The 26,176-nt window shown below is 42.9% G+C and overlaps 1 protein-coding gene across 2 annotated transcripts in view; it reads left to right on the forward strand.

Annotated features, from left to right (window-relative positions):
- Window positions 1-26,176, forward strand: part of rfx2 (regulatory factor X, 2 (influences HLA class II expression)) — a 121,223-nt gene that overhangs the window by 54,305 nt on the left and 40,742 nt on the right. For both annotated transcript variants that reach the window (XM_048559915.2, XM_048559916.2), the window contains 4 exons: window positions 10,504-10,780; window positions 14,251-14,325; window positions 20,816-20,997; window positions 21,531-21,650. In XM_048559915.2, the coding sequence (XP_048415872.1) occupies window positions 10,504-10,780; window positions 14,251-14,325; window positions 20,816-20,997; window positions 21,531-21,650 (654 nt within the window). The remainder of the gene's footprint in view (window positions 1-10,503; window positions 10,781-14,250; window positions 14,326-20,815; window positions 20,998-21,530; window positions 21,651-26,176) is intronic.

Here is a 26,176-nt window from a genome sequence, read left to right on the forward strand (position 1 = left end):
ATTCTCATTGTTTTTGAAGTTTTTTAGCTGCATATCAGTCATTGGCTTAAAAATTCTATTCTCTAAATACTCTTGACAATGATGAGGTTCTTTTTTTTTAAAACTACTAGTGATGTTCAGATTGTAAGGTGAGGAAAAACTTGTAAACTTGTACATCTTCAAAATAAGTGAAGAAACTCAGGCCTGGCAGCATCTTTGGAGAGGAAACAGTTAAAATTGAGTGCCTGTTCAGAAGGGTCATTGAACACCAAATGTTTACTTTAGATTTTGTTCACACCTATTCCGAGACCTGCTGAATTTTTTCACCAATTTCTGTTTTTGTTTGTTTCAGATCTCTGGCATCTGCAGTTCTTTTTGTCTCCAATTTGGATCTAAAACACATTGTCGTATATTTAACTTGGTTCGAATGAGTTTGGATTTACATAATGCTGTCTGTACCCAAAGGCTAAAGGTGTAGTGTAAAATGTTGAGCCGAGCACAATAGCTGTGGGAGTGAACGAATGTAATCTATCAGGGGCTTGTTTGAGTAGAGATGTTCCTGAAGGGGAGAGGTTGTGTTGGAAAACAGTTGAAAAATTACAGCCTAGCTGGATACTGATTAGCTGTAAGAGATCACAAATGTGGATTGGGGGGAGAAAAAGTGCACAGCTTTAAGCTGCCAAAGGACTGTTCCACATTGAGATTAAGATACATGTGTTAGAAACAACAGGGGTCATGCACAATTTTTTTTATTTCCTAAGGTTGAAGGGATCAAGTGCCTTTCAGATTCACAGGGTTAAGATGGTTCCTTTCAATAGTAGTGCAAAGGGAGCCACATTCCAGGGTGGGGTTGGAAGTGTACAGGAAGGCTTTTTTTCAAAAAGAACTAGCCCTCCTAGCAAATGAGAACCAGTCAAACCAGTTAGATTGAAAGGGATAACAAGGTGTAGAGCTGGATGAACACAGCAGGCCGAGCAGCATCAGAGGAGCAGGAAGGCTGACGTTTAGGGCCTAGACCCTTCTTCAGACCACCATCATGTTGGACCCACAGTTAATATATAACCAGGAAAGTAACTCCTATCATTAGGGATAGTGTGTGCTGTCTTATATTTTTATACTTTATGAAAGAAAATGAAGTAAATAGGAAATCATTCTATTGCTCTTGTCTATTGGCGCACTCCTTTTAACTAATTAGGCAGCTTAATGTTTCATACCAGGTTGTCTAACTCTGTTTTCAACCTATCAACTGCAAGATTGGACAACCGTGTATTATGATCTGTCAGAAAGAGCCTGTGAATGGGGTGCAACAGTCACAGTCCAGGATTCAATGTTGTAAAATAAACAGCAAATGATATGGTCACATTTGTGAAAGTAGTGGGCATATGGATGAGTGATCAGTGCTGCAGAAATTTAAAGATACAAATTTTGGGTTTATGTAACAAATTTGCTGTTTGTTGTCAAGTAAGTGACCCATCTATCCTAGCCGTGAAATAGAACAGGAGGTAACCCGATTAATGGTAGGTTGATGCCAACCTCCTAATGAAACCTTTTACCACTTACTTTGCTGACCATACGTAATACGTACTTACACCCTACCACTGCAACTTATAATCGAAGAGCTTCAACAGAATATTTAAATGCAGTTAAATCTTGGGGGAAGGTCAGACTTCAGATACCAATAGTACCAGGCTACTACTTGGCTTATGCAGCAAGATGACGTTGAATACATGCGCGCAGAGCTGAAATGAGGGGTAATATCACTTAATGGAGGCTCTTCCTGCTTGTGTTGTCCAAAAGGTCACTGAGAAAACAAAATCAGGTATTCTTCAAATTTCAATTAGTACCATCTCTTTTCTTGCATTTTGAACCTGTCCTTATTCCTGTCTTTTAAGGGAAGCAAACAGAAACTTTCAATGAATGCTTTAATTCTGCAGCAGCCTCTATACTGTTATTATCTAAAGAAACTTCAACCTGGTGCCATTGCATTCTTGTGATGCTTTCAAAGGTTGGCAAGAGGAATAATTGAAAGTAGCAGTTAGTGAGCTTGAAGTCAAAGTACTTGAGAGTCTCTGTGCAGGGATGAAGAAAGACCAGAATCAACTTCCTTCCCAGTCATTTGGTTTCCCTTAGTTTCTCAAATGTAATAGCCCAATGTATGGGGACATTGTTGCTATTCACTTGGAAAGGAAGCATATGGGAAGCAGTGGGAGGGACCATTTTGCCCCCTGGCCAGCCCTTGCTCACCTCTGTCCAAGGAGTTTCCATATAGTTAGGATGCATGGTCCAGTCATATTATTAGATGCTTGGACCTCAGGCTCTGCTCAATAAGTGGACCAAATCTATCGCACCCAACAAACTAAAAGAAAGGAGATGCAATCTTTTAATTAGCACTTAGCAATATCAGGGACCTGTGCCCAGAATCAGTGAATGACTTGTAGCTGGTGGATAATGCATGCAAGACAGTGGTGATTGATATAGAGTTGAACACTGACAGTTCCCCTAAAGGAATCCCAGCTCACGAAGAGTAGATTACTGCTGTTTCTGCAATAAACACATAATGGTTCATCTGATGTATAGGCTTACTTCTACTCAATGACAGAATCCCTAAAATGCTTCGGAATGTGTTCTCTCCTTTTGGCTTCTTAAGGCAAACAAGGTAAATTAACTGTGTGACCATTAGTGTTCAAAGGAGGGTTCTATGTAGAAGCTGATATTGCTATTAATGGAGTCTAATTCAGGATTTGAGTGGGATTGGGCCCATGAGGGATGGGTCTTCACCTGTGGACATTATGGCCTTGGAAAGAGAAATGGGAATGGAGCAGGACTATCTGAATTTTGCTGTTCTCACAGCCAGTGCAACCTACTACCTTTCTTTCAAACAAGCCACACCACAAGGTAACCTGGAGATATCCAAGATCAAGGCATTGGCATCAGCTGGATCTGAACATCACCAGGCATGAGTCTCAACAACTTTCTCATTAAACACTGCTACCACATTATTTACGGTAATAGAGATCATTCTGTATGCACCAAGGTTATGAAACAAACCTTGAAATTTCTTCATTCAAGGCAGAAATGTTGTCACAACAGCGTCAGCATGTTTCACGTGTACTTACGACCTTGGCATTCTCCCAGAGATAGCAGGAGCCAAATGAAACATACTTCAAGGCACCACCCAACACATGGGAAACAGAGGTGGTACAGTGCTAACACAGTGTGGAGCTGTTTCCAATAAACAAATAAACCTACTCCACTTCCACTTTTAGGCCCTTAAAATCTGCTGTTTTTCCAGTTGCGGATCTTAATCCCTGACTGGCTTTTATTCTTTTCCAATTGAATATTGAGCCTTATTGTGTTATGATCACTGTATACTAAATGTACCTCTACTCTGCTGTTCTCTAATAGTCTGCCTCTTTTTCAAGAGGCCAGATCCATTCTGGCCCCTCTGCCTTAGCACTGGAAAATTTACTGCTCTAGAAAGTTCTCCTGCGTATATTACCTGTGGGAAATTGAAATCACCAACAGTCACAGCCCTGCTTGTGCTATAGATTTCCAAATTCTGAAGTTCTCAAGGATTCAGACCACTGCATTTAATCCCTTCAGCCTGACCCTGAATTAAGAGGACAAATGCTACACTTGATGGGCAGGAATCAAGTGGGAGGAGGAGTAGAGGTAATGGACCAGTGTGTGGAAAATTGCAATAGCTATTTTACTTTGTAAGGGATAAGCAGCAGCAGTTGAGCAACTAAGTTATTTAATAGGCGAATGACAACTCGAAGGCTGACTTCTAATGAGTGTTCATCATAGCTCTTCTGTATTGACTCTGAGGGCTCAAGAAGTTATTTAGCAAAGGAAATTATTCCCTGCCATATCCTAATCCTGCTCACCTTCGTTGCCTCCTTGAGTAAAATGAAATTATTTAGCATTTAGAGAATGCTGGACAATTTTGAGTGGGAAAGTGGTGCTTAGGAAGTACCTGTAATAAACAGCCTTACTGGATTGAATATTGTGGGAGACCACTCGTGCATCTATGACAGCTAACAGGACTACCTAAAGGCTGCAACTGAGAGAACCAGAGACCAGTTACGTATACCACTCCATGTATGCAATTGTCTGAAATAGCTAAGCAGATCCCTCATTTTGAGTTCTCCTCTGACCCCACAACCTTTTTGAGTGCACATATCAGCAGAGAGCCTTGTGTAGGCTCAATGATGACAAGGAAGAGAAATAATTACTGATGTGCCTAAGCCTTGCTGTTCAATCAGATTTACCTGTCCTCCAATGAGAAATCATAGAATCCCTACAGTGTGGAAACAGGCCATTTGGCCCAAAAAGTCCACACCATCCCTCTGAAGAGAATCCCACCTAGACCTATTCCCCTAATTTCCTTTGTCTAACTCGTCTAACTCATCTAACCTAAACATCCGTGGGCGCAATGGGCAATTTAGCATGGCCAGTCTACCTAATCTGCCCATATATAGACCGTGGGAGGAAACCTATGCAGACACGGGAGGACGTCCACATAGACAGTCACTTCTGCTGGAACTGAACCAGGGTCCCTGGCCCTGTGAGGCAGCGGTGCTAATCACTAAACTGCATAAATGTAGGCAAAAGAAAGGGGAACATCACATGGCATTCAACATTTACAGATCTATTTTATCGGGATTTTTGAGTCCAACTTAGATCTGAATCGGAGAACCGTCACTGTATCAATCGGACTAGGATCTTGGCCTTTAAGGGCAGAGAGATAGGAAGGCAAATGAAAATTTCACACTACACACACTTACGCCTATTACCCATTCTCTGCTTCACTCCCTACACTCCACATCTCACACCAACTAAAGGAGGCTGAACGAGTCCAGCTAGAGGTCAATTGAAGCCCACTGCAGAGAAATGAAGGAAAGGGAGAGGATGAGGAAATATTGATGCTTGGAACCCACTGCCTCTTTACATGCCACCCATGGGTTGAGGCCAAGGGCACCAACATGTCACAAAGGCAGGTGTCACGTCAAGAGCACACTTCCTTGCTGTTGTAAGATACCCTATGGTGAACCATAGATGGGAACAATGGAGAAGGTTCACTCCCTGTATCGTCCACTCTCAGACCAGAATGGTGTCTGGTCTCTTAATTATGTGTTTGTGGTACCAAATGGGATGCTTTGGGATAGGCCGTTGTGGAAGACAAGCTAAGAGGTGCCCTGCCGCATTTTGTGGGATTCACGCAACCCTTATTGCATCCAAAAGAATAGGCACTATATGGATTATTATTTTGAGTTGTTTTATGGGACTAGAAAGATTAGAAACTGACCTGGTTGAATTTAGATTGGGAGATTTGATTTGCTACCACCCAGCCATGTTAATAAAGCACCTAAACGCCAAGCATATGTGTGACTGATTTAATAATTTAATTTGGGCGGCACGGTAGCTCAGTGGTTAGCACTGCAGTCTCACAGTGTCAGGGACCCAGGTTCAATTCCAGCCTCGGGCAACTGTCTGTGCGGAGTTTGCACGTTTTCCCTGTGTCTGTGTGGGTTTCCTCCCTCAGTCCAAAGATGTGCAGGCTGGGTGGATTGACCATGCTAAATTGCCCGTAGTATTCTGGGGTGTGTGGGTTATAGGGTGGTGGGTTTGGGTGGGATGCTCCAAAGGGCGGTGTGGACTTGCTGGGCCAAAGGGCCTGTTTCCACACTGTAGGGAATCTAATCTAATCTAAGGAAGTGTAATCTGTCATTTGACGTTGAATTGTTCTATTTGGCAGATGGATGAAATGTGTGGGGTACCACTGGAGCTTTCCACTTGGACCCACAGTCATCAAATTTGCCCAATGGGGGCATTATAGGTTAAACTCACAGCCGTGGTTGATGATCTAAAGGCACAAGAAAAGGTCGAACCGGCATCTGCATTCGCTGTGTATAAGCATGATTGTGACCTAATAAGGGGTGAAGTGGTTCTGGACCTATGACCATAAAAACAATATGGTCTTCCTAAACAAACAGAAAATGAAATTTGGAAAGTAAACATAAGCTTGTTGCAATAAGGAATATTATAGCTGATGGTGTTGATAAATAATTCATCTGTTTCGCCAGTTAAGAAGACTGAACATAGGGATGAAACAGGTGATATCCATGCAGAGGTCTTCCAAGGCAAACTCTTGGCTGAAATAGCTTTAAAAGTACCAGCAGGGACACACACACCCTTCTCCCTGTCTCTCCCTCTCGGCTGACTTCATGCCATTGTGGGAAGCAAAGTGGATTCCAACCAGCGGCCACCGAAACACCTGACATTCACCTCCTTTTTAAAACATGTGCTTCAAACTACCCAAGGATAACAATGTGGAAGTATCAACCTAAAAGCGTGCCACAAATCTGCTGGGGGTATTTGAGAGAGGTAACCATGTTCGTAATGCACAATAAGTAGATGCAATCATTGTCAATCAAGACCTTAGACAAGTCCAAGGTGGCGGTAATGACTTAAAACAAATCCAAGAGGGCATATACACAGCATCCTACGACAAGTGGAAGAATAAAACACAACTGAAGAACAGATTTGATTTTGAGGGCTAAGTTGGTAACCCGATGTAGTGAAGAATGCAAGACATTATATGGGCAATTGTTTGTTGCTAGCCCAGAATAACCCTGATTATGTGCTAATGATGGGGAATTAAGACACAGAAGACCAGTAAATAGACCCTGGACCTTGTTTCAAACAGACTGTATAGGACCTATGCCACCACGTAAGAGGGAGATATAAATATATCCTTGTGGTCATTGGTTCCTTTGATAGGTGGGATGAAGCATTAGAACTAACATAGCCAGAAATTTGGCCGACATATTAGTACAGCAAGTATTCACTTGATGGGGACTCCCACAACTATTGAGTCATGTGCCCACTAGCTATGCACTTTACTGCCCACTTTAATGCAAAATGTAATGACTTTGCTGAGAATAAACAGAACTTTCACATAGTCTGCCATTCATAATCCAGTGGGATAGTGGAAACATTGAACCAAACACTAAAGGGCATGACTTGGAAAATTGTACATCAAAATAATCCCACGTGAAATGTGGTTTTGTGCTTCATCTTAAAGCTGGTACCTAATATTGTATCAAGTATCACAGGTTTTACCATGCACACCCGAATGGCAGAGCATCCTACTAAAGGAATTGAAGTGCTCCTGGGACTTGATCTTTCAGAACCTGAAGTAGTGGCCCTCATTTATAAGCAAATGCAGGCTTCAAGCTGCCCCACTTGCAGTGGCCATTAAATTGGGACAGACAAAAGAATGTAGTAAAGCATATTTTGATGATAAAGTAAAACTTGTGGAATACAGAACAAGAACGTCATGCTCCAGGTCTATCAACCAGGCATATTTTTGATCCATAAATAGTCTGGGCCGTGCTGTATCTGGATAAAGAAGGCCCTCAGCCTACAGGATTTTATTGGACTTTGGCAAGACCAGATGGTACCATATGAATCAAATGAATTTAATTTAAATTGGTTCTCTGGCCAATTAACCTTGTAAATAAAGGACCAGATACAATAACTGCAAATAAGAGCAGAAATTACCTTATGACCTATCAAGAGTCAAATACTAGGAAGATAATGTGGGAGCTTGCGCTGATGGTTGTTATTATGTCACCAACCATAGTTACTGCCAACTGGAGGAGCATGTGAAGACACTTAGACCAAAAGACAGGATTATGGTACAGTGTGAGATGGACAGTTGAATGTTACGAATGGAGGGCTGTTGGACAGGGATGAGTGTGACAGGGAGGGAAGGGCTGGAGTTTGGAATAGGGCAAATATGCATCCAAGGTTTTTTAAATGAACAGGAACATAATGCCCAATTTTGCACGAAAAGTGATATTGTGAGTGAGTGGGCTCATAGAGGTTGTGAAGATGTTGTAACTTCAAGTTTGGAATGCCTTTAAACCTGAAAGATTGGGAGGAGTATAAAATGTTTGATTTCTGTCCCTTAAAAGGCTTGATGTGGGATAGCAATTAGAAATACGATGGAAGAATCTAGGACTGATCACCTCACTTCAGAAACTTTAGTGGCCATTTCCCCATCAGTCCTCAAAACTTATCCTGAAACCATACTGGGACCACAGTCAATAGACTGGTCATGAAGGAGACCAGTAAAGTCCTGTCTGATGATGTCCACCATGAATTGGTGCCTGTTGTACTAAACATAACTGGAATCCAGATAACAAAGTGTAGAGCTGGATGAACGCAGCAGGCCAAGCAGCATCTCAGGAGCACAAAAGCTGACGTTTCGGGCCTAGACCCTTCATCAGACATCAGCCTGATTAAGGGTCTAAGCCCGAAACGTCAGCTTTTGTGCTCCTGAGATGCTGCTTGACCTGCTATGTTCATCCAGCTCTACACTTTGTTATCTTGGATTCTCCAGCATCTGCAGTTCCCATTATCACATAACTGGAATCCAGGTGCCCGAAAAGTGCCCGTCCCAAATCCGGAACTTGTATGCCCATCTTATCCAAGTGCCGCTTGAACAAGAAAGAGTAATTAGGAAGAAACAAAATGGAGGTCAACGGAAAAGGAGTTTAATCAATTATGTGACCGCTGTAAATATGCTTGATTTAAGAATTTAAACAGCCAACCCAGCCCTAACCAAAAATGTTAAATCTTAGGCAACAGAAGTAACAATCGTCAACTGCTTCCTCAAGAAAGAAAATCAGGCTGGAAATCAGTATTGGAGGGACATACAAAAACTATTAACCACATTATTAAGGAGAAATAGAGGATGATGTCAGACAGCAGAGCAAAACCCTGTGCAGACTCTCTAGAAATTGGACTTTGGAACAATTGAGTGAAAATCTTGAATAGGCCAATCGGGGAAAGGTCCCATACTGGGTAAGCAATGAGGAGACCTGACCAACAAGGGAAGCATCCAAATATATCGAGCTGTCAGCTTCTGCAGCTGTCCAGAGTTTGGTTTAGAAATAATTGAGGAGGAACTCGAGGCATAGCCCTGGGGATTGTGCTGAGACTTCCAGTAATTCCTAGGGATGAAATCAGGTTAGATCGTTCTGTGATGGAAAATAAAGATATTATTATGGATGGGCATGCATTGTTGAGAAGGAAGGGGAACTTGTAGGAACCACCTTAGCTAAGACAGACAAAATAATCATCTGCCATTATCCCTCATATCCCAATGAGCAAGCTCTGCGTAGTCTTAGAACAAACGAGTTTGAACTGCATGATAAAGCCAGGAATGTTAACACTAACATTTCAAAGATGGCCAGTAAGGGAAATATTGTATTACCACTTCATTTAGGGGATATCAATATGGTGCATAAATGTGCTTTTGTATTAGGCCCCGGGTACCAGCCAGGGTAGGGCAATTCAAGCTGATTCTTAAATAAATATATTTAAGAAAGAATGAACTATTATTAGTTTTACTGAGGAAATTAAGCAGAATTTGAGCAACGTTTTTGAAAAAATGAATTGCGTTAAATTTTTACCAGAGGAAAATGCAGCTGATCAGGAAGCATTTTGCTAAGAACCAATGAATTTTTTGCAATGTTATTCAATGTCATAAGAATGTTAAGGATATTGAGATAACTAAAGTGACTAGTTAGTGAGATAACACCTGAAATTGGGGCACGGATTTACTCGTTCACCTGTGGATCGATATTTTCACATTATTGTGTTGATAATTTTCTGTACTTTTCTCTATTTAATATTGTATATGAAAATGTTTGCCAAGTAGAAAAAGGTGATAACCCATCAGTGAAATGTGGAATTAGTGTTACATAAGCAGCAATTTAAATGATCATTTGATGGCAGTGCTGTATGATTATACGTTACCTGTAAGGACTGATTGTCAGGGTCTTGATGCCTGCCTGTCTAGGGTGTCACGGCCAAATTTGTCATCCCTTTACCAAACACTCGATGGATCAAAAGGAGGGATTGTGATTTTAATGGTAATTATGGCCATATGGTTAACAAAACTGTAGCCTAACATGCATGATGGGAAGTTTTGCTATTTTTGCTAACTTTACACAAACCTCAGCTTGCTGAGAAAAGAAGTAGTAAAACCAGACTGCTGACTAGCCAAATGGTTAATACTAAAGATTATTCTACCTCTGTGGCTACAAAAGGGGATTTAACAAAACTGATAAAAGAAACCAAGGACACAGATGCCTCTTGTTTACACGACTTGTGGACAATTGAACTCAGAACTATAAAAGACTTGTGTAAGGGAGGTATGACATTAAACAAACTGGAAGACTGGGAGAAAATGTGTAAAAGAAGGCATATCAGAGACATCAAAAGCAACAATTCAAGACCAATGATCATGATTTGAGGAAATATAACCTTTTCACATCTGAGATATGTGATGTGTTCTTATTTTGTGTGGCTCCCAGTGAGGAAACTGAATTATCATTATTCATTTCTGTTCCTACTGATTAAACACATATCCCAGACCTATTACTCCTCTTCTGTTGCTATCCTCATGATAGCTTTTTTAAATTCTGCTTGTTTTCTGTTGTTTTCTAGACGTGCAGCATACTCCTACCCAGAAACCCAACTCTATGCACAGAATCCTGGAGCCTCATACTTCGACACGCCGGGAAATGCAGTCCAAGTGACCACAGTGGTATCTTCACCCACTGTGGTGCCATCTCACAGTATGGTGGGAACTGTTGGCATTGCAATGGAAGTAGGAGGAGGTCAGATCATCTCAAGTAGCGGTGGAACATATCTCATCCATGGAGGGACAATGGACAACTCTAGACATCCACTCTCTCATGCCACCCGCCCTTCACCTGGAACTGTGAGGAAAATACTTTTGTTTAAGTGATCTCTGTTAAAATCAGAAATGGCGGGGGGGGGGGGGAATTCATTTGATTTTAATGAGGAACTTGGGTCAAGGGAGGGCCTAACCAGGGTGCTGATTCACAGACTGTCTGACATAAAATTGGATGGGTGTTTGGTTACTTGGGAACATAATTCACAGCACTGAATGATGTATATTCAATACATTACTGATTTGCCTCTTGCCCACCTGCAGTGGGGCCAGCATCAGGAGCTGACTGAGAATTAATTAATATCTTTATCCTTTAGAAGCTCTTGCACAAAGCAAAGGAAGAATGTCTGAGCTCAGAATAGCACCTATATGAAAATTCAAATAATCCCTACAGTGCGGACACAGGCCATTTGGCCAATGGAGTCAATGCTGACCCTCTGAAAAGCATCCCACCACCCCACTACCCTATCCCTGCATTTGCCTTGGCTAACCCACCTAGTCTGCGCATCCCTGGACACTGTGGGCAATTTAGCACTAACGTGCACATCTTTGGACTGTGGGATGAAACCGGAGTACCCAAGAGAAAATCTATGCAAACATGGGAGAATGTGCAAGGTGGATTCCAAAGGTGGAATTGAACCCGCATCCTGGCACTGTGAGGTAGCAACGCCAACCATTGTGCCATCCGTTTTTGATCTGAGCTAGTTGTATATTCACCTACTAAATTTCTAAGTAGAAGTAAGAACTAGCAAGATAGCTTTAAAAGGACCACTACTTTGAGTATAGTTCTGTCTAGTTTTCCCCTCGGTTAATTGTGGATTGTTTCTGAAAGTTGACTGATCACTTAGCTCAAATCAACTTTCAAAATTATTACATGGAATGTAGAGCACAGAACCAGTCCATCCTGGTGTTTAATTAATATTAATAAATCTGCTGGAGATGTCATGACGTACCTCTGGCAGGTGGGACTTAAATCCAGAGTTTCTGATCCAGAGGTAGGGATACTTTCACTTGCAACCAAGACCCCGTGTTTCATTCAAAATACCTCTCATCCATCTTCTTCTAATCACACGTTTCCTTTTCGTGTTCTTTTGTGCTTTCCCTTAAACATGTCTGTAGTATTCATCTCAACTACTTCATACAGTAGCAAAATTCTACATTCTCATTACTCAATTGCTGAGTAAAGAAGTTTCTTCTGAACTTCCAACTTGATTTCTTACTGTCTTTAATATTGTTTGCCTGTAGTTTTGTTCTTGCTGATAAATCAAGGCTCTATTTATAGTTCTAGCCTGTTAAAAACTTTCATGATGTTAAGAATTGCCCCATCCTGAACATCCCTTCTGAAGAATGTAATCTTGCAGTTCTGCATTGTACTTGTATTTCTCCTTTGTACTGTCTCCAGTGCGTTTTACCCTTTCTTCTTAATATGACAGCCAGAACTGGACACAGTGCGCTGAGTGTGGTGTAACCAAATTTTGTTAGAGCTTTAGCACAACTTCATACTTCCTAATGAGACGCTAGCACTTGAATTTGCCTTTGTCATGGCCTATTGACCTGCATTGCAATTTTTATTAATGTGTAATTGTACTGCTATTCCTTTGTTTCGCTACTGCCTTTAGATTCTTCTTTTCCATGTTTATATGTCACATCCTTCATGTTCTTATCATAATACAATAAATCACAGTTATTTGTTTGAATTCATTTGCCTCGTACATACCCATTCTACATTATTTCATTTCGTCCAGTAGATTGTTGTAGTCTTCATCAGCGTTAGCTATCCCTTTCATTTTTAGAAATTTTTTAAATTACATCGCCTAAATTGGTAATGTGACTTGTGAGCAACAGCTGTTCTAACACTGATCAATATGGGACCTTGCTTTCCATCACCTAATGTAAATAGCTCCCCTCTGCTTTCTGTCTTAGCACCAGCTCGTTACCCATTCTGCTCCATGCCCTCAATAGACATTTCATGCTGCATGACCTTATTCATTGGTCTATTATGTGGTAGCTTGTCAAAGAGAGTTTGGATACTGAAATGTACTTTATCTGATGCATTATCAAACATTTCTGTGTCTTGAATTTTATAAATCTGGTCTCATCATCTGTGCAAGTGTCAAAGTTAGCATTTGGTGTATTTGTATTTCCTAGTGTTAGTTTGATTCAGTTGGCCAATTCATCTGTATGAATTGGAACATTGTACGTTTAAGCTTCTCATGGACTTGTAAGCACATGATAGTGACTGACTGTCAGGGAAATACCGTCCTTTAACACCATCTGACATAAGCCAACACTGCCTCATTTTAAAGATCTCATGCTGCTGCTGAAGATGGAGTAATCCTGCTCAAAGTTTTGATCAAAACTTACAATTTAGAAAGGAGCAAGTGGAAAGTACCAAGTTATGTTCCCACATGCAGCATCCCTGCTTGGTTATAGAGCTTTTTCTAAAGCTCATAAGTAAGGTACCTGCTCCAAAAAGTGGGAATACTGAAGGAACCCCAAGGTTAACCTCAAAAAACAGAATTGCTGCAGCATCATGGCTGTCTTCCACAGATCATCACATAGATTTGCATGAGTCAAATGAGTCATCCTTCAGACCTGAAAAGTACCTCAAATTACCCAGGAAAGGTGAAACATCTCAAAAGTTTGAATAAAAACGTTAAGAGAACAATTTCACACAGCTACTGTGCAGTGATGACACTAATGGCATTTTCTGTTGTCAGGATGCTGCTTCTGATCCAAATATATACTTTGCCAGCACTCGGTTAATGCCATATATGAATTTCAGTGCTGATATGCTGCCCGGTACCATAGCCAAAGTGCATGACTGACTGAACAAAAGAACATATAGCTTTGACTGTTCATAACAGGCAGAATACAGACCAGATTTTGATTTTAAAAACCCAAAACAAAGTGTGTTCTGTTAAAAATAGTGTTTCTGCAGCACTTGATAGATAATCCTTGCTATGCTAATAGGTACACTAACAACCAATTTAAGATAGCCAGTTTAACTCATAATGTGACTAATTTATATTTACCAGTATTAATGCACATTCATTCACAGGGACCTGTTCTCTGCAAACAAAAATAATATGTTCAAGCCTTGTGACATTTTAAAAATTTATCCTGCAATTTGAAGAACCTTTAGTTCCCCATTGCTTGGCAACATCTTAACTAATCAGACGTGACTTCTTAACCTGTCAGCCCCCTTGTATCCAGTGGAATAAGTACTTGTAACCATTTGCAATTTGTCATTCTTGCATATGACCTGGTAAGTGCAAACATAAAGCTTCAGCAATATTCAAATGAGGAATTTTTGAATGTCCTGCTTAATTTTATTAAACATGTATGTCAGTATTTATATTCTAATATCTGAGATGTACTAGTTCTGAATATATGTTGATTGAGTGTAATTTATACGCCTTATTCCTGTCACACATGTTAGTTGAGATAATAACTAAATAAGACATTAATATGAGATGTATGATCTGTTCCAATAGATTGAAATGGCAATCGAGAATCTACAGAAATCTGAAGGGATCACGGCCCATAAAAGTACTCTGTTGAACAGCCATGTGAGTATCTGCCTTTACTAAAGTTTTACTGTTTCCCATCCAGTTAATCTTCAGAATTCCAAAATTATTAGCACTTTCTATGTTGAAATGTTCCATTGAGAATTGCGATTACCTGCAGAGAGAAACCTAGACATATGAACATACACAGTGGAACAAGAATAAGCCACCCGGCTCTTTAAATATGCTCTGCCATTTGATCATATCAAATTGTGTAGCAGACTCAAGGGGCTGATCTCCTGCTCCTAATTTTTGTTCTGTATCCCTTTGTAGTTTGATTATATTCTCTTACACTTACTCTGCCAGGGTAAGTGTAGGTGAAAACAAAATATGCTGGAAAACATAGTGGGTCAGGCAGCATCTATTGAGCTAATATTTCGAGTTCAGATTCATCTGCAGTAATTTGCTCCTACAAAGTAAGGTAGGTCGTTGACCATGTCCTACAATACTGAGTATTCCACTGGATGGATGAGCCTACTCTAACCCGAGTGACAACCTTGGACCAGGCCTGCAATGCCTTATTGCTGCTGAGCCATTTGTTTCTACTCTCTGCTTCCTGTCAGGAAGCCAATCGACTATCAGTGCCAATACGATACACACACTGTGAGCCCTATACTATTTATTTTCCGCAATAATCTTTTATATGGAACCTTATCAGATGCCCTCTGGAAATGTAAATATATTACACCCATTGGTTCCCTTTTATCTGCAGCACAAGTTCAATGTAATCCAAGAATTAGTTAAACATGTGAGGCTGGATGAACACAGCAGGCCAAGCAGCATCTCAGGAGCACAAAAGCTGACGTTTCGGGCCTAGACCCTTCATCAGAGAGGGGGATGGGGAGAGGGAACTGGAATAAATAGGGAGAGAGGGGGAGGCGGACGGAAGATGGAGAGTAAAGAAGATAGGTGGAGAGAGTATAGGTGGGGAGGTAGGGAGGGGATAGGTCAGTCCAGGGAAGACGGACAGGTCAAGGAGGTGGGATGAGGTTAGTAGGTAGATGGGGGTGCGGCTTGGGGTGGGAGGAAGGGATGGGTGAGAGGAAGAACTGGTTAGGGAGGCAGAGACAGGTTGGACTGGTTTTGGGATGCAGTGGGTGGGGGGGAAGAGCTGGGGGCTGGTTGTGTGGTGCAGTGGGGGGAGGGGACGAACTGGGCTGGTTTAGGGATGCTGTAGGGGAAGGGGAGATTTTGAAACTGGTGAAGTCCACATTGATACCATATGGTATCATTTCATCTCCACCTATCTGGACTCCATTTTCTCCCCTTTGGTCCAGGAACTCCCCACCTACGTCCGTGACACCACCCACGCCCTCCACCTCCTCCAGGACTTCCAATTCCCTGGCCCCCAACACCTCATATTCACCATGTACATCCAGTCCCTGTACACCTGCATTCCGCATGGAGATGGCCTCAAGGCCCTCCGCTTCTTCCTGTCCCGCAGGCCCGACCAGTCCCCCTCCACCGACACTCTCATCCGCCTAGCTGAACTCGCCCTCACACTCAACAACTTCTCTTTTGACTCCTCCCACTTCCTACAGACTAAGGGGGTGGCCATGGGCACCCGCATGGGCCCCAGCTATGCCTGCCTCTTTGTAGGTTACGTGGAACAGTCCCTCTTCTGCACCTACACAGGCCCCAAACCCCACCTCTTCCTCCGGTACATTGATTACTGTATCGGCGCCGCCTCTTGCTCCCCAGAGGAGCTCGAACAGTTCATCCACTTCACCAACACCTTCCACCCCAACCTTCAGTTCACCTGGGCCATCTCCAGCACATCCCTCACCTTCCTGGACCTCTCAGTCTCCATCTCAGGCAACCAGCTTGTAACTGATGTCCATTTCAAGCCCACCGACTCCCACAGCTACCTAGAATACACCTCCTCCCACCCACCCTCCTGCAAAAATTCCATCCCCTATTCCCAATTCCTCCGCCTCTGCCGCATCTGCTCCCACGATAAGACATTCCACTCCCGCACATCCCAGATGTCCAAGTTCTTTAAGGACCGCAACTTCTCCCCCCCACAGTGATCGAGAACGCCCTTGACCGCGTCTCCCGTATTTCCCGCAACACATCCCTCACACCCCGCCCCCGCCACAACCGCCCTAAGAGGATCCCCCTCGTTCTCACACACCACCCTACCAACCTCCGGATACAACGCATCATCCTCCGACACTTCCGCCATTTACAATCCGACCCCACCACCCAAGACATTTTTCCATCCCCACCCCTGTCTGCTTTCCGGAGAGACCACTCTCTCCGTGACTCCCTTGTTCGCTCCACACTGCCCTCCAACCCCACCACACCCGGCACCTTCCCCTGCAACCGCAGGAAATGCTACACTTGCCCCCACACCTCCTCCCTCACCCCTATCCCAGGCCCCAAGATGACATTCCACATTAAGCAGAGGTTCACCTGCACATCTGCCAATGTGGTATACTGCATCCACTGTACCCGGTGCGGCTTCCTCTACATTGGGGAAACCAAGCGGAGGCTTGGAGACCGCTTTGCAGAACACCTCCGCTCAGTTCGCAACAAACAACTGCACCTCCCAGTTGCAAACCATTTTCACTCCCCCTCCCATTCTCTAGATGACATGTCCATCATGGGCCTCCTGCACTGCCACAATGATGCCACCCGAAGGTTGCAGGAACTGCAACTCATATTCTGCCTGGGTACCCTGCAGCCGTATGGTATCAATGTGGACTTCACCAGTTTCAAAATCTCCCCTTCCCCTACTGCATCCCTAAACCAGCCCAGTTCGTCCCCTCCCCCCACAGCACCATACAACCAGCCCAGCTCTTCCCCCCCCACCCACTGCATCCCAAAACCAGTCCAACCTGTCTCTGCCTCCCTAACCGGTTCTTCCTCTCACCCATCCCTTCCTCCCACCCGAAGCCGCGCCCCCATCTACCTACTAACCTCATCCCACCTCCTTGACCTGTCCGTCTTCCCTGGACTGACCTATCCCCTCCCTACCTCCCCACCTATACTCTCTCCACCTATCTTATTTACTCTCCATCTTCGGTCCGCCTCCCCCTCTCTCCCTATTTATTCCAGTTCCCTCTCCCCATCCCCCTGTCTGATGAAGGGTCTAGGCCCGAAACGGCAGCTTTTGTGCTCCTGAGATGCTGCTTGGCCTGCTGCGTTCATCCAGCCTCACATTTTATTATCTTGGAATTCTCCAGCCTCTGCCAAGTGTTAATGATACCTCAGAATCTGAAATGAGACAGATGTCACTGCCTCAATGCTTTTGCTGCCTGAAGAAGAGAATGAATTACTTCCGAGATGCTCCAGGTGCTAGAGGTGAGCTCCTGTGTATTACGTGCTGCACATAACAGAGGCAGTGTTAGAGGAACCTAGCCCACTGTTAAAACGGCCCAGGCGGAACAAAAATAAAAGAACTGGCCTGTGCTGTCAGACTCAGGGGGAGGGATGTAGTGATTGTAATGAGTCAGCCAGGTTATTGGAATATGAGTTTCCCTGATTGAGTCAGATTAATGACCCCGATCAGGGAGCCTTGGCTGACAGATAAAGAGGAACATCCTGTTCATTCTGAAATCTGGCTCTGAGGGAGCTGGATCAGTGTCAAGAATCTCCATGTGGAAATAAAGGGTGAATTGGTGATGGGATACTGGTCTCTGTGGCATTATTTCAACAGCCATGATAAGCTTCTTGGGTTTATGCTAAATGGAAAAGCAAAACAGAAGTAATATGATCCTGGTACCTCTGGTTGAGGAGGAAAAGAACATCAGGGCAAAGCAAGGAATGCTGAGTGATTGAATGCCATGACAGTGTGTGAAGAGCCTGAGCTGTATTCTGGTGTCCCCCCGAGCACACAGTGTCTTTTCTACAGCATTTTACAATAATTTTCAGTGCAGCCAAGATGCAACATTGAGATGCAGAAGTGTCCTCTTAGTGGATTGGAAACGTTTCATGAGGGTTTTTAGAGGCTGGCACATGTTGGATGCTTATGTGAGGCCTGTGTCCATGGAGCATACCTTGAGATGTTGGTACCTTGTATCCAACATGGAAGCGCTTCAGAGCAAAAATTTAATGAAAGTCTTCAGGAACCAGTCAGGTTTCCATTTCAAATTTTCTTGATGTCTAGCTTGTTTTGGTGCATTTAGTAAGGTAGGAGGCTGAATAGGAATGAGGCAAGTTGGGCCTTTAAGAAGTTATTTAACAAGCGATAACCTCCTTTAACTGGCAACTTGCTGCTGCCTGGTGAGACATTTGCCTTGTGGCTCGGCAAAAACATGCAAGATGGCTTGAGATACTCCTGATGTTGAGCGACTGCGTCTGATTTCTTGTGATTCTGCACATGTTCTGTGCAGTCATTCTTCAGCAGAATCAATCTTACATCAGACAATTGATGTGATTCTTTAGAGCCGGACATTCTTGTTATTTTAGTTCTTTCCTAAATACTATATAGTCCCATGTTGGTAATTAACACAGCTGGTAAGCAATTTTCCACTTGCTCCTTCAAGAATACTTGTCCTCTGCAAGCAACGTGAACCCTTCCTTGTTTGGAACCCAAGCAGTTCATGTTCTGCAAGTATCCACCCAATATGCAAGGCAGGGACGTGAACATGCTCCTGTCCTTCATAGATTGGCTGCTCCGTGGCCTCTGTAAGATTTCACTATTCTCTTCAATGGCACTGACCCAAGATGACGTGTGAGGTCTGCCAATAGAAACCGGTTTGAGTGAATCATCTTGCATGGTCACTAGGAATCTAATGGTCTCTCTGTACTTTCAAGTCCAGGGTGGCCGACACAACTATTGACTCTGAAAAGCATTGAATCAGCTTTTTCTTTTGTTTGTATTCTTCAAGGTGGTACAGTTTGTGAGCTTGAAAGATGCTGTCTAAGGAGAATGGCTAGTTGTGGCAGTGCACATTGCAGGTAGTTCACGCTGCTGCCACTGTGCACTGATGGTGAGGGAGTGAATGTTTAAGATGGTTGATGGGGTGCCTGTCAAGTGGACTGCTTCATCCTGGATTGTGTTGAGCTGGAGTGTTGTCGAAGCTGCACGCATCTCTGCAAGTGGAAAAATATTCCATCACGCTCCTGATTTTTGCCTTGTAGATGTTGGAGAGACTTTGGAAAGGAAGGAGTTCAGTTACTTAGTACAGATTTCCCAGCCAGCCAGCACCACTCCCAACACACAAATACACACACAGTGCTGATAGCAATAATTCAGTGATGGCAATGCTATTGAATGTCAGAGGGGGCTGGCGAGATTTTCTCTCTTTCTTGTTGGCATTTCTGTGTCACAAATGTTACTTGCCATTTGTCAGCCGAGTCTAAATGTTATAGGTTCCTGCTGTACTTATTCAGACTGCTCCAGTATCTGAGGAGCCATAAATTCTACTGAGCACACTGCAAAGTTGTGATCCCTGTGGAGATTAGTCGCGTAAAAATACCAAACCTCCCAAGTGATTCCAACAGAAGAAACCAACGGACAAGGTTTTCCTTTTGAAAACTTGCAACAATCAAATAAAAAAGAACAACAAAAATTAAACATGAGCTAACAGGCATATTGCATTCAATGGAAAATATAAATTGCACTTTAAATAGCAAATGCAACAAGGTAAGTGGCAACACTTGTAGTCCCAGTATTTCTCAATTCTACCCTGTCCAATAGGTCTAGTAGCATCTGTGATACCAGAGTCTGATTGAGTCGTGTTGGACTGGAAGCATTAACTCTCCGCACAAGCACCACCAGACCTACACCACGGTGTGGCTGTGCAGTTGCTCCAATGTTTCATACATGTAATTTAAAAGACATTTGGATAAGTACATGAATAAGGAAGGTTTGGTGGGATATGGGCCAAATGCAGGCAAGTGGGACTAGTTTAGGAACATAGTCAGCATGGACTAGTTTGACCAAAGATTCTGTTTCCATGCTGTATGACTGTCAGTCTGTGTTACCAATGCACTGACTTCCAGTTTCAGTAGTCACTACGATGTATGGACCTCGAAGTTCTGGGCACCAAATATAATGTTTGAGGGACTGATGGCACAGCTTTCATAGCATCATACTTAGGTCACAATTCAATGACAACCAAAAGAGAGCGTAGTTGGGTCTGGTTAAAAACCACCCAGCTCCTCCGCGTACTGGGACTGTTCAGACTGCGTTACCGAATCGCTGCTGGTTTCCCTGGCTGAAATGCACAGAACAAGAGCCTCTGTGTCTGTTCTAAGCACAGTTTTAAGTCCCATCTCCCAGCCTTCTTAATCCTTACCAATCTAATTGTTTGTAACTTTCCTTCAAAAGTTCCCGTATTATTTGAACTAGAAACAGGTTAGCGAAAGTGACCAATGGGACAACATTTATGAAAGCAGCTTTGGTCAAATTTGTTTCCATTGTTTATTTTTTATTTAGCAGAACTTTGTGCTTGTGTATTAATTTAGTGAACCAGTATGTGTTATAGTTGATTTTAACTCTGTACAGTGTGAATGAATGACACATTATCTCTATTTAACACAGCTTCAGTGGCTCCTCGATAACTATGAGACTGCTGAAGGAGTTAGCCTTCCCCGGAGCTCCCTCTACAACCATTACCTGCGGCATTGCCAAGAACAGAAGCTGGATCCTGTCAATGCAGCTTCTTTTGGCAAACTGATTCGTTCTGTGTTCATGGGGCTAAGGACCAGAAGATTGGGAACAAGGTCAGGGTCAAAAAAAAATTGCTCATCAACTTAAATGTTAGAAATACTGTTTGTTTTAAATTAGCTTCCAGGGAACCTTTCCCCAAAGCAACATTGTTAAGACGAGAGTGGCTTTAACTATTCTGTAGCTGTTGTATTATTAAGTTATGTTGAACTTTAAAAATCTGCACTGCTAATTTTAATTTCTCATGACAGTCTCATTGAACATCATACTTGAAAGCCGAAATGATACAGTTCTGTAATACTACATGGTGTTTGCTGAAATTTTGGCTACAAGGATCAAAACGCTGTCTTAAACTAAAAGTATTGTGGTACTTGTTTGTAGAGAACCTAATTGCCACTTTTCTGCCTCCTTGATATAAATCCAGTATTTCTGTTGCACTATCAGATGGCAAAATATTTCCAGGATGAAAATTAATTTACCTTGTGTGTTTTTCTCTTGTTTCAGAAAAAATGAGCTGAATTATTTGGGTTGCTCACAGTGGCTGTCTCTGCTTATTCCTTTGTCTGTCATATAATTTCCTCTATTGCAGGGGAAACTCTAAGTATCACTATTACGGGATTCGTCTGAAGCCGGATTCACCTCTGAACCGTTTACAGGAGGATATGCAGTACATGGCAATGCGGCAACAACCAGTACATCAGAAACAAAGGTACGATCTGAGCATCCCACCAACCAACCCATGCTCAAGACCCTAACATCAGCCACGGTTGAAGTTGGACATCTCACCATCCAGCACACACCCAGATGCCACAGTGTGAAAGAGTTTGACATCCCTAACTAAGCAACCTCAGCAACTCTCTCTCTTGTCTCGCTACTCCCACCTGCCAAATAATCCCAGAGCCCCATCAATGACATTACCACTAGATCCAACTCTCAAGTTATGTATGATGAGTGCTCATCACTGCTCATGTTGTTGCACAAGCTATCTGGTGCATTTTCTACCACCACCCTCTTTCCTGGTAGGAATCCACAGGACCTACTTGGTAGTAGAAGACTATTTGGTAGTCTAACAAAGAGTCTTAAACAAGATGTAGATTGTTACATATTAGTAACTAGGTACATGGTGATAGATATTGTTAGAGACAGAGGAAGACCCTGAGGTAGGTTTAACTGCTTTGATATTCCCAACTTCTCCCAACAAGTGTATATGATGCCATCATATTGCATAGGGCTTAAGGTGCTCCTCAGAATTAAGCCTTTAAAACCCTCGCACGATATCTCCCCCCAAAGCCTTTATCTATTATGAACACTAACGCATTTGTGCATGTAATTTATTTTACCACAGCCCCGTTTCCTGCCAAGTCTCTGACTTCACGATGTTGGGTGTTCTGAGTATCACTGCGCATATTGTCTATGGACTTGGAAGTTGGTCTCTGGATTGACGACTATTGACTTTGATTCTGTTCTTCACAGTGTGAGGTCTATAAGTCCTTTTTAAAATAAAGGACCTTTCATTGCTTGGGTTTATTTCATTGAGGATGTCTTTCCTGTTGAAGCAGACAATTACTCCATTACAATATCTGGAAGACCTTTAATCTGACTTCAAGGAGAGTAGCTGTCCTGTTCAAACAGTCAGTTTCTTTTTTGCATGATCTTGGGATCAATGAACCAGATCTCTTCTGTAGCGTGTAGATGTGGCTATTGGTCATACCTCCTCAGTGATGGCTTCCTGGGGTTGTATCCACAGACTTTTCTTCACAATCTAGCAGTAAATCTGAGCTGAAGTGTGTTGATCTCCTTTTTCCTTCCTTGACGATTAAAGTGGACACTTCCATTTTCTGTTATTACATTATTAGTGAATCCAATATGTTCACTTCCTCAGTTCATACTCATGGAGGATTTCTTTTTGCTTGGCATGGGGTATCTGTCATTTGATACTGAGGATTTTTTCTGTGTTCAATTTGAACTTGAATCTCTTCAGTATTTTATATTAGAATTGAATCTGTCATTACTATTTCTTCATCAAACTGTGTTGCACTCTGATTAATCCTCAACTGATGTTGATCAGTGAGCTTAGACAGGATATGCTGGTTACCTTTGATAATTCTTGTAATCTGAACACTTCTCTGCAGTGAGAGCAGTGAATAACATTTGTGCCAATCCATATAGTTATGGGTTTCAATCTTGCTGAAGTACGTAATAAATTTCTTAAGCCAAATTGATTAAGTCTGACTTCCGTTTAGTTTTTGCCATGGGTCTAGGGAGCCCTCATTGAGCCTCCGATATCGGTGCAGTCTCCGCTAAACCTCAACTCGAGGTCGCTCCTATGGTTGCATTACCCAATTCAGTCTGTAATTGCCTTAGAATGACTAGTACTGCAGCTCCATGGAGTTCCTAATTCACTGTTGCCACTGTGTATCTCTCATCCCAGGTCTGAAATGCATTTTACTATCAGCTGTAGATTCTGCTTCGTTGAATCTTGCCAAGAGGTTCTCTTTTGTAGGGACCTCTAATGTTCAACTCTTCAAGACTGCAGGTTTGCAGATGATGCAAAGGTGTGTAGATGAACTGTGAGGAGAGTGTTGAGGGACTTACATGTGATTTGGACAAGTTGAGTGAGTGAACAAACGCATGGTAGATGAAGTATAATGTGGATAAATTTGAGGATATCCAGTTAGGGAGTAAAACAGGAAGGCAGATTATTTTTAAATGACAGTACATTGGGAAAGGGGAAGTGCAACGAGACCTGATGTCTTTGTACACCAGTAAAGTAAGCATGCAAGTTCAACCAGTGGTGAAGAAGGTAAATGGTATTTTGGACTTTGTAGCGAGGGGATTTGATACAGTAGAAGGGATATCTTGCTGCAACTGGACAGGGTGTTAGTGAGACCACACCTGGAGTATTGTGTGCAGTTTTGGTCATTATCTGACATTGGATGTTCTGCCTATGGAAGGAGTGCAGTGAAGGTTTACTGGACTGATTCCTAGAATGGCAGGACTGATGTACGAAAAGAGATTGAATTGGTTAGGACTATATTCACTTAAGTTTCAAAGAATGGAGAGGAATTTCATATAAGCCAATAAAATTCAAACATGACATAGAACATAGAACATTACAGCACAGTACAGGCCCTTCGGCCCTCGATGTTGTGCCGACCTGTCATACCGATCTGAAGCCCATCTAACCTACACTATTCTATGTACGTCCATATGCTTGTCCAATGATGACTTCAATGTACTTAAAGCTGGCGAATCTACTACCGTTGCAGGCAAAGCGTTCCATTCCCTTACTACTCTCTGAGTAAAGAAACTACCTCTGATATCTGTCCTATATCTTTCACCCCTCAATTTAAAGCTATGCCCCCTCGTGCTTGCCGTCACCATCCTAGGAAAAAGGCTCTCCCTATCCACCCTATCCAACCCTCTGCTTATTTTATATGTTTCAATTAAGTTACCTCTCAACCTTCTCCTCTCTAACGAAAACAGCCTTAAGTCCCTCAGCCTTTCCTCGTAAGACCTTCCCTTCATACCAGGCAACATCCTAGTAAATCTCCTCTGCACCCTTTCCAAAGCTTCCACATCCTTCTTATAATGCGGTGACCAGAACTATACGCAATACTCCAAGTGCGGCCACAGCAGAGTTTTGTACAGCTGCAGCATGACCAGACAGATCAAACACAGGAAAGATGTTCCTGATGACTGGGGAGTTTGGAACCAAGGTTCACAGTTTAAAGACATGGACTAGGCCATTTCAATCTGAAATGTGGACAGATCACACAGAGTGGTGAGCCTGTGGAATTCCATGCCACAGAAAGCAGTTGGGACCGAAACATTGAAAGTTTTCAATCTGGAATTTGATACAGTTCTTGGGGCTAAGGGATGAAATGGTATAGTGAGAAAGTGGGAACAGTTTACTAAGTTAGATGATCAGCCATGATCATACTGAATGGTGGGGCAGGCTCAAGGTACCAAATGGCCTAATCTGCTTCTATCTGTCTGCACCAGCAGCCTTTTTAAAGTTCCTGTCAAAACCTTATGACCTTCACCTCTGCCAGCATTGTAGCATGCAGCAAAATTGAATCCAGCTGCTCTGTTGTAAATAGAATTCTCACCACTGCTGATCATGTTGTATGAGATATCTGGCAGATTTACAGCCACCATCCTCTTCCATGGTAAAGGATTGACAGGACATGCTTAGTCTGCTGATGGTACTTGCATTGTATTCACCAGGTAACACAGATGTGACAGACATTTTTACAGAACCTGATAAAGACCCAGATGGTAGGTCTTACTGATGGTAATGGGAGGTGATGGTCTAGTTGTACAATCGCTGGACTGTTAATCTAGAGACCCACATAACGTTCTGAGGGTACGGGTTCAAATCCCATCATGGTCGATGGTCGAATTTGAATTCAATTAATGTTTGAAATTAAGAATCCAATGATGACCAAGAATCCATTGTCGATTGTTGGAAAAACCCATCTGGTTCACTGATGTCCTTTCAGGAAGGAAACTGTCATCCTTACCTGGTCTGGCCTACATGTGACTCCAGACCCACAGCAACGTGGTTGACTCTTAACTGCCCTGTGGGGCAATTAGGGATGGATAAGAAATGCTATCAGAGATAATGGGAACTGCAGATGCTGGAGAATCCAAGATAATAAAGTGTGAAGCTGGATGAACAGAGCAGGCCAAGCAGCATCTCAGGAGCAGAAAAGCTGACGTTTCGGGCCTAGACCCTTCATCAGAGAGAGGGATGGGGAGAGGGTTCTGGAATAAATAGGGAGAGAGGGGGAGGCGGACCGAAGGTGGAGAGAAAAGAAGATGGGTAGGGAGGTAGGGAGCGGATAGGTCAGTCCAGGGAAGACAGACAGGTCAAGGAGGTGGGATGAAGTTAGTAGGTAGGAAATGGAGGTGCGTCTTGAGGTTGGAGGAAGGGATGGGTGAGAGGAAGAACAGGTTAGGGAGGCAGAGACAGGCTGGGCTGGTTTTGGGATGCAGTGGGTGGAGGGGATGAGCTCATCCCCTTCCCCCGCTGCGTCAGCTTTTGTGCTCCTGAGATGCTGCTTGGTCTGTTGTGTTCATCCAGCTTCACACTTTATTATCTTGGATAAGAAATGCTGCCTAGTCAGCAACACCCTCATGCCATGATTGGATTAAAAAAAAACTTTGCTGAGATTCTCAGCTGTTCTCTCCCTTGTCCAAATGACATAATGATAGTGAGCTATGCTTAAG

The sequence above is a fragment of the Stegostoma tigrinum genome, chromosome 30 (genome assembly GCF_030684315.1).
Source record: "Stegostoma tigrinum isolate sSteTig4 chromosome 30, sSteTig4.hap1, whole genome shotgun sequence".
Lineage (NCBI taxonomy): Eukaryota > Metazoa > Chordata > Chondrichthyes > Orectolobiformes > Stegostomatidae > Stegostoma > Stegostoma tigrinum.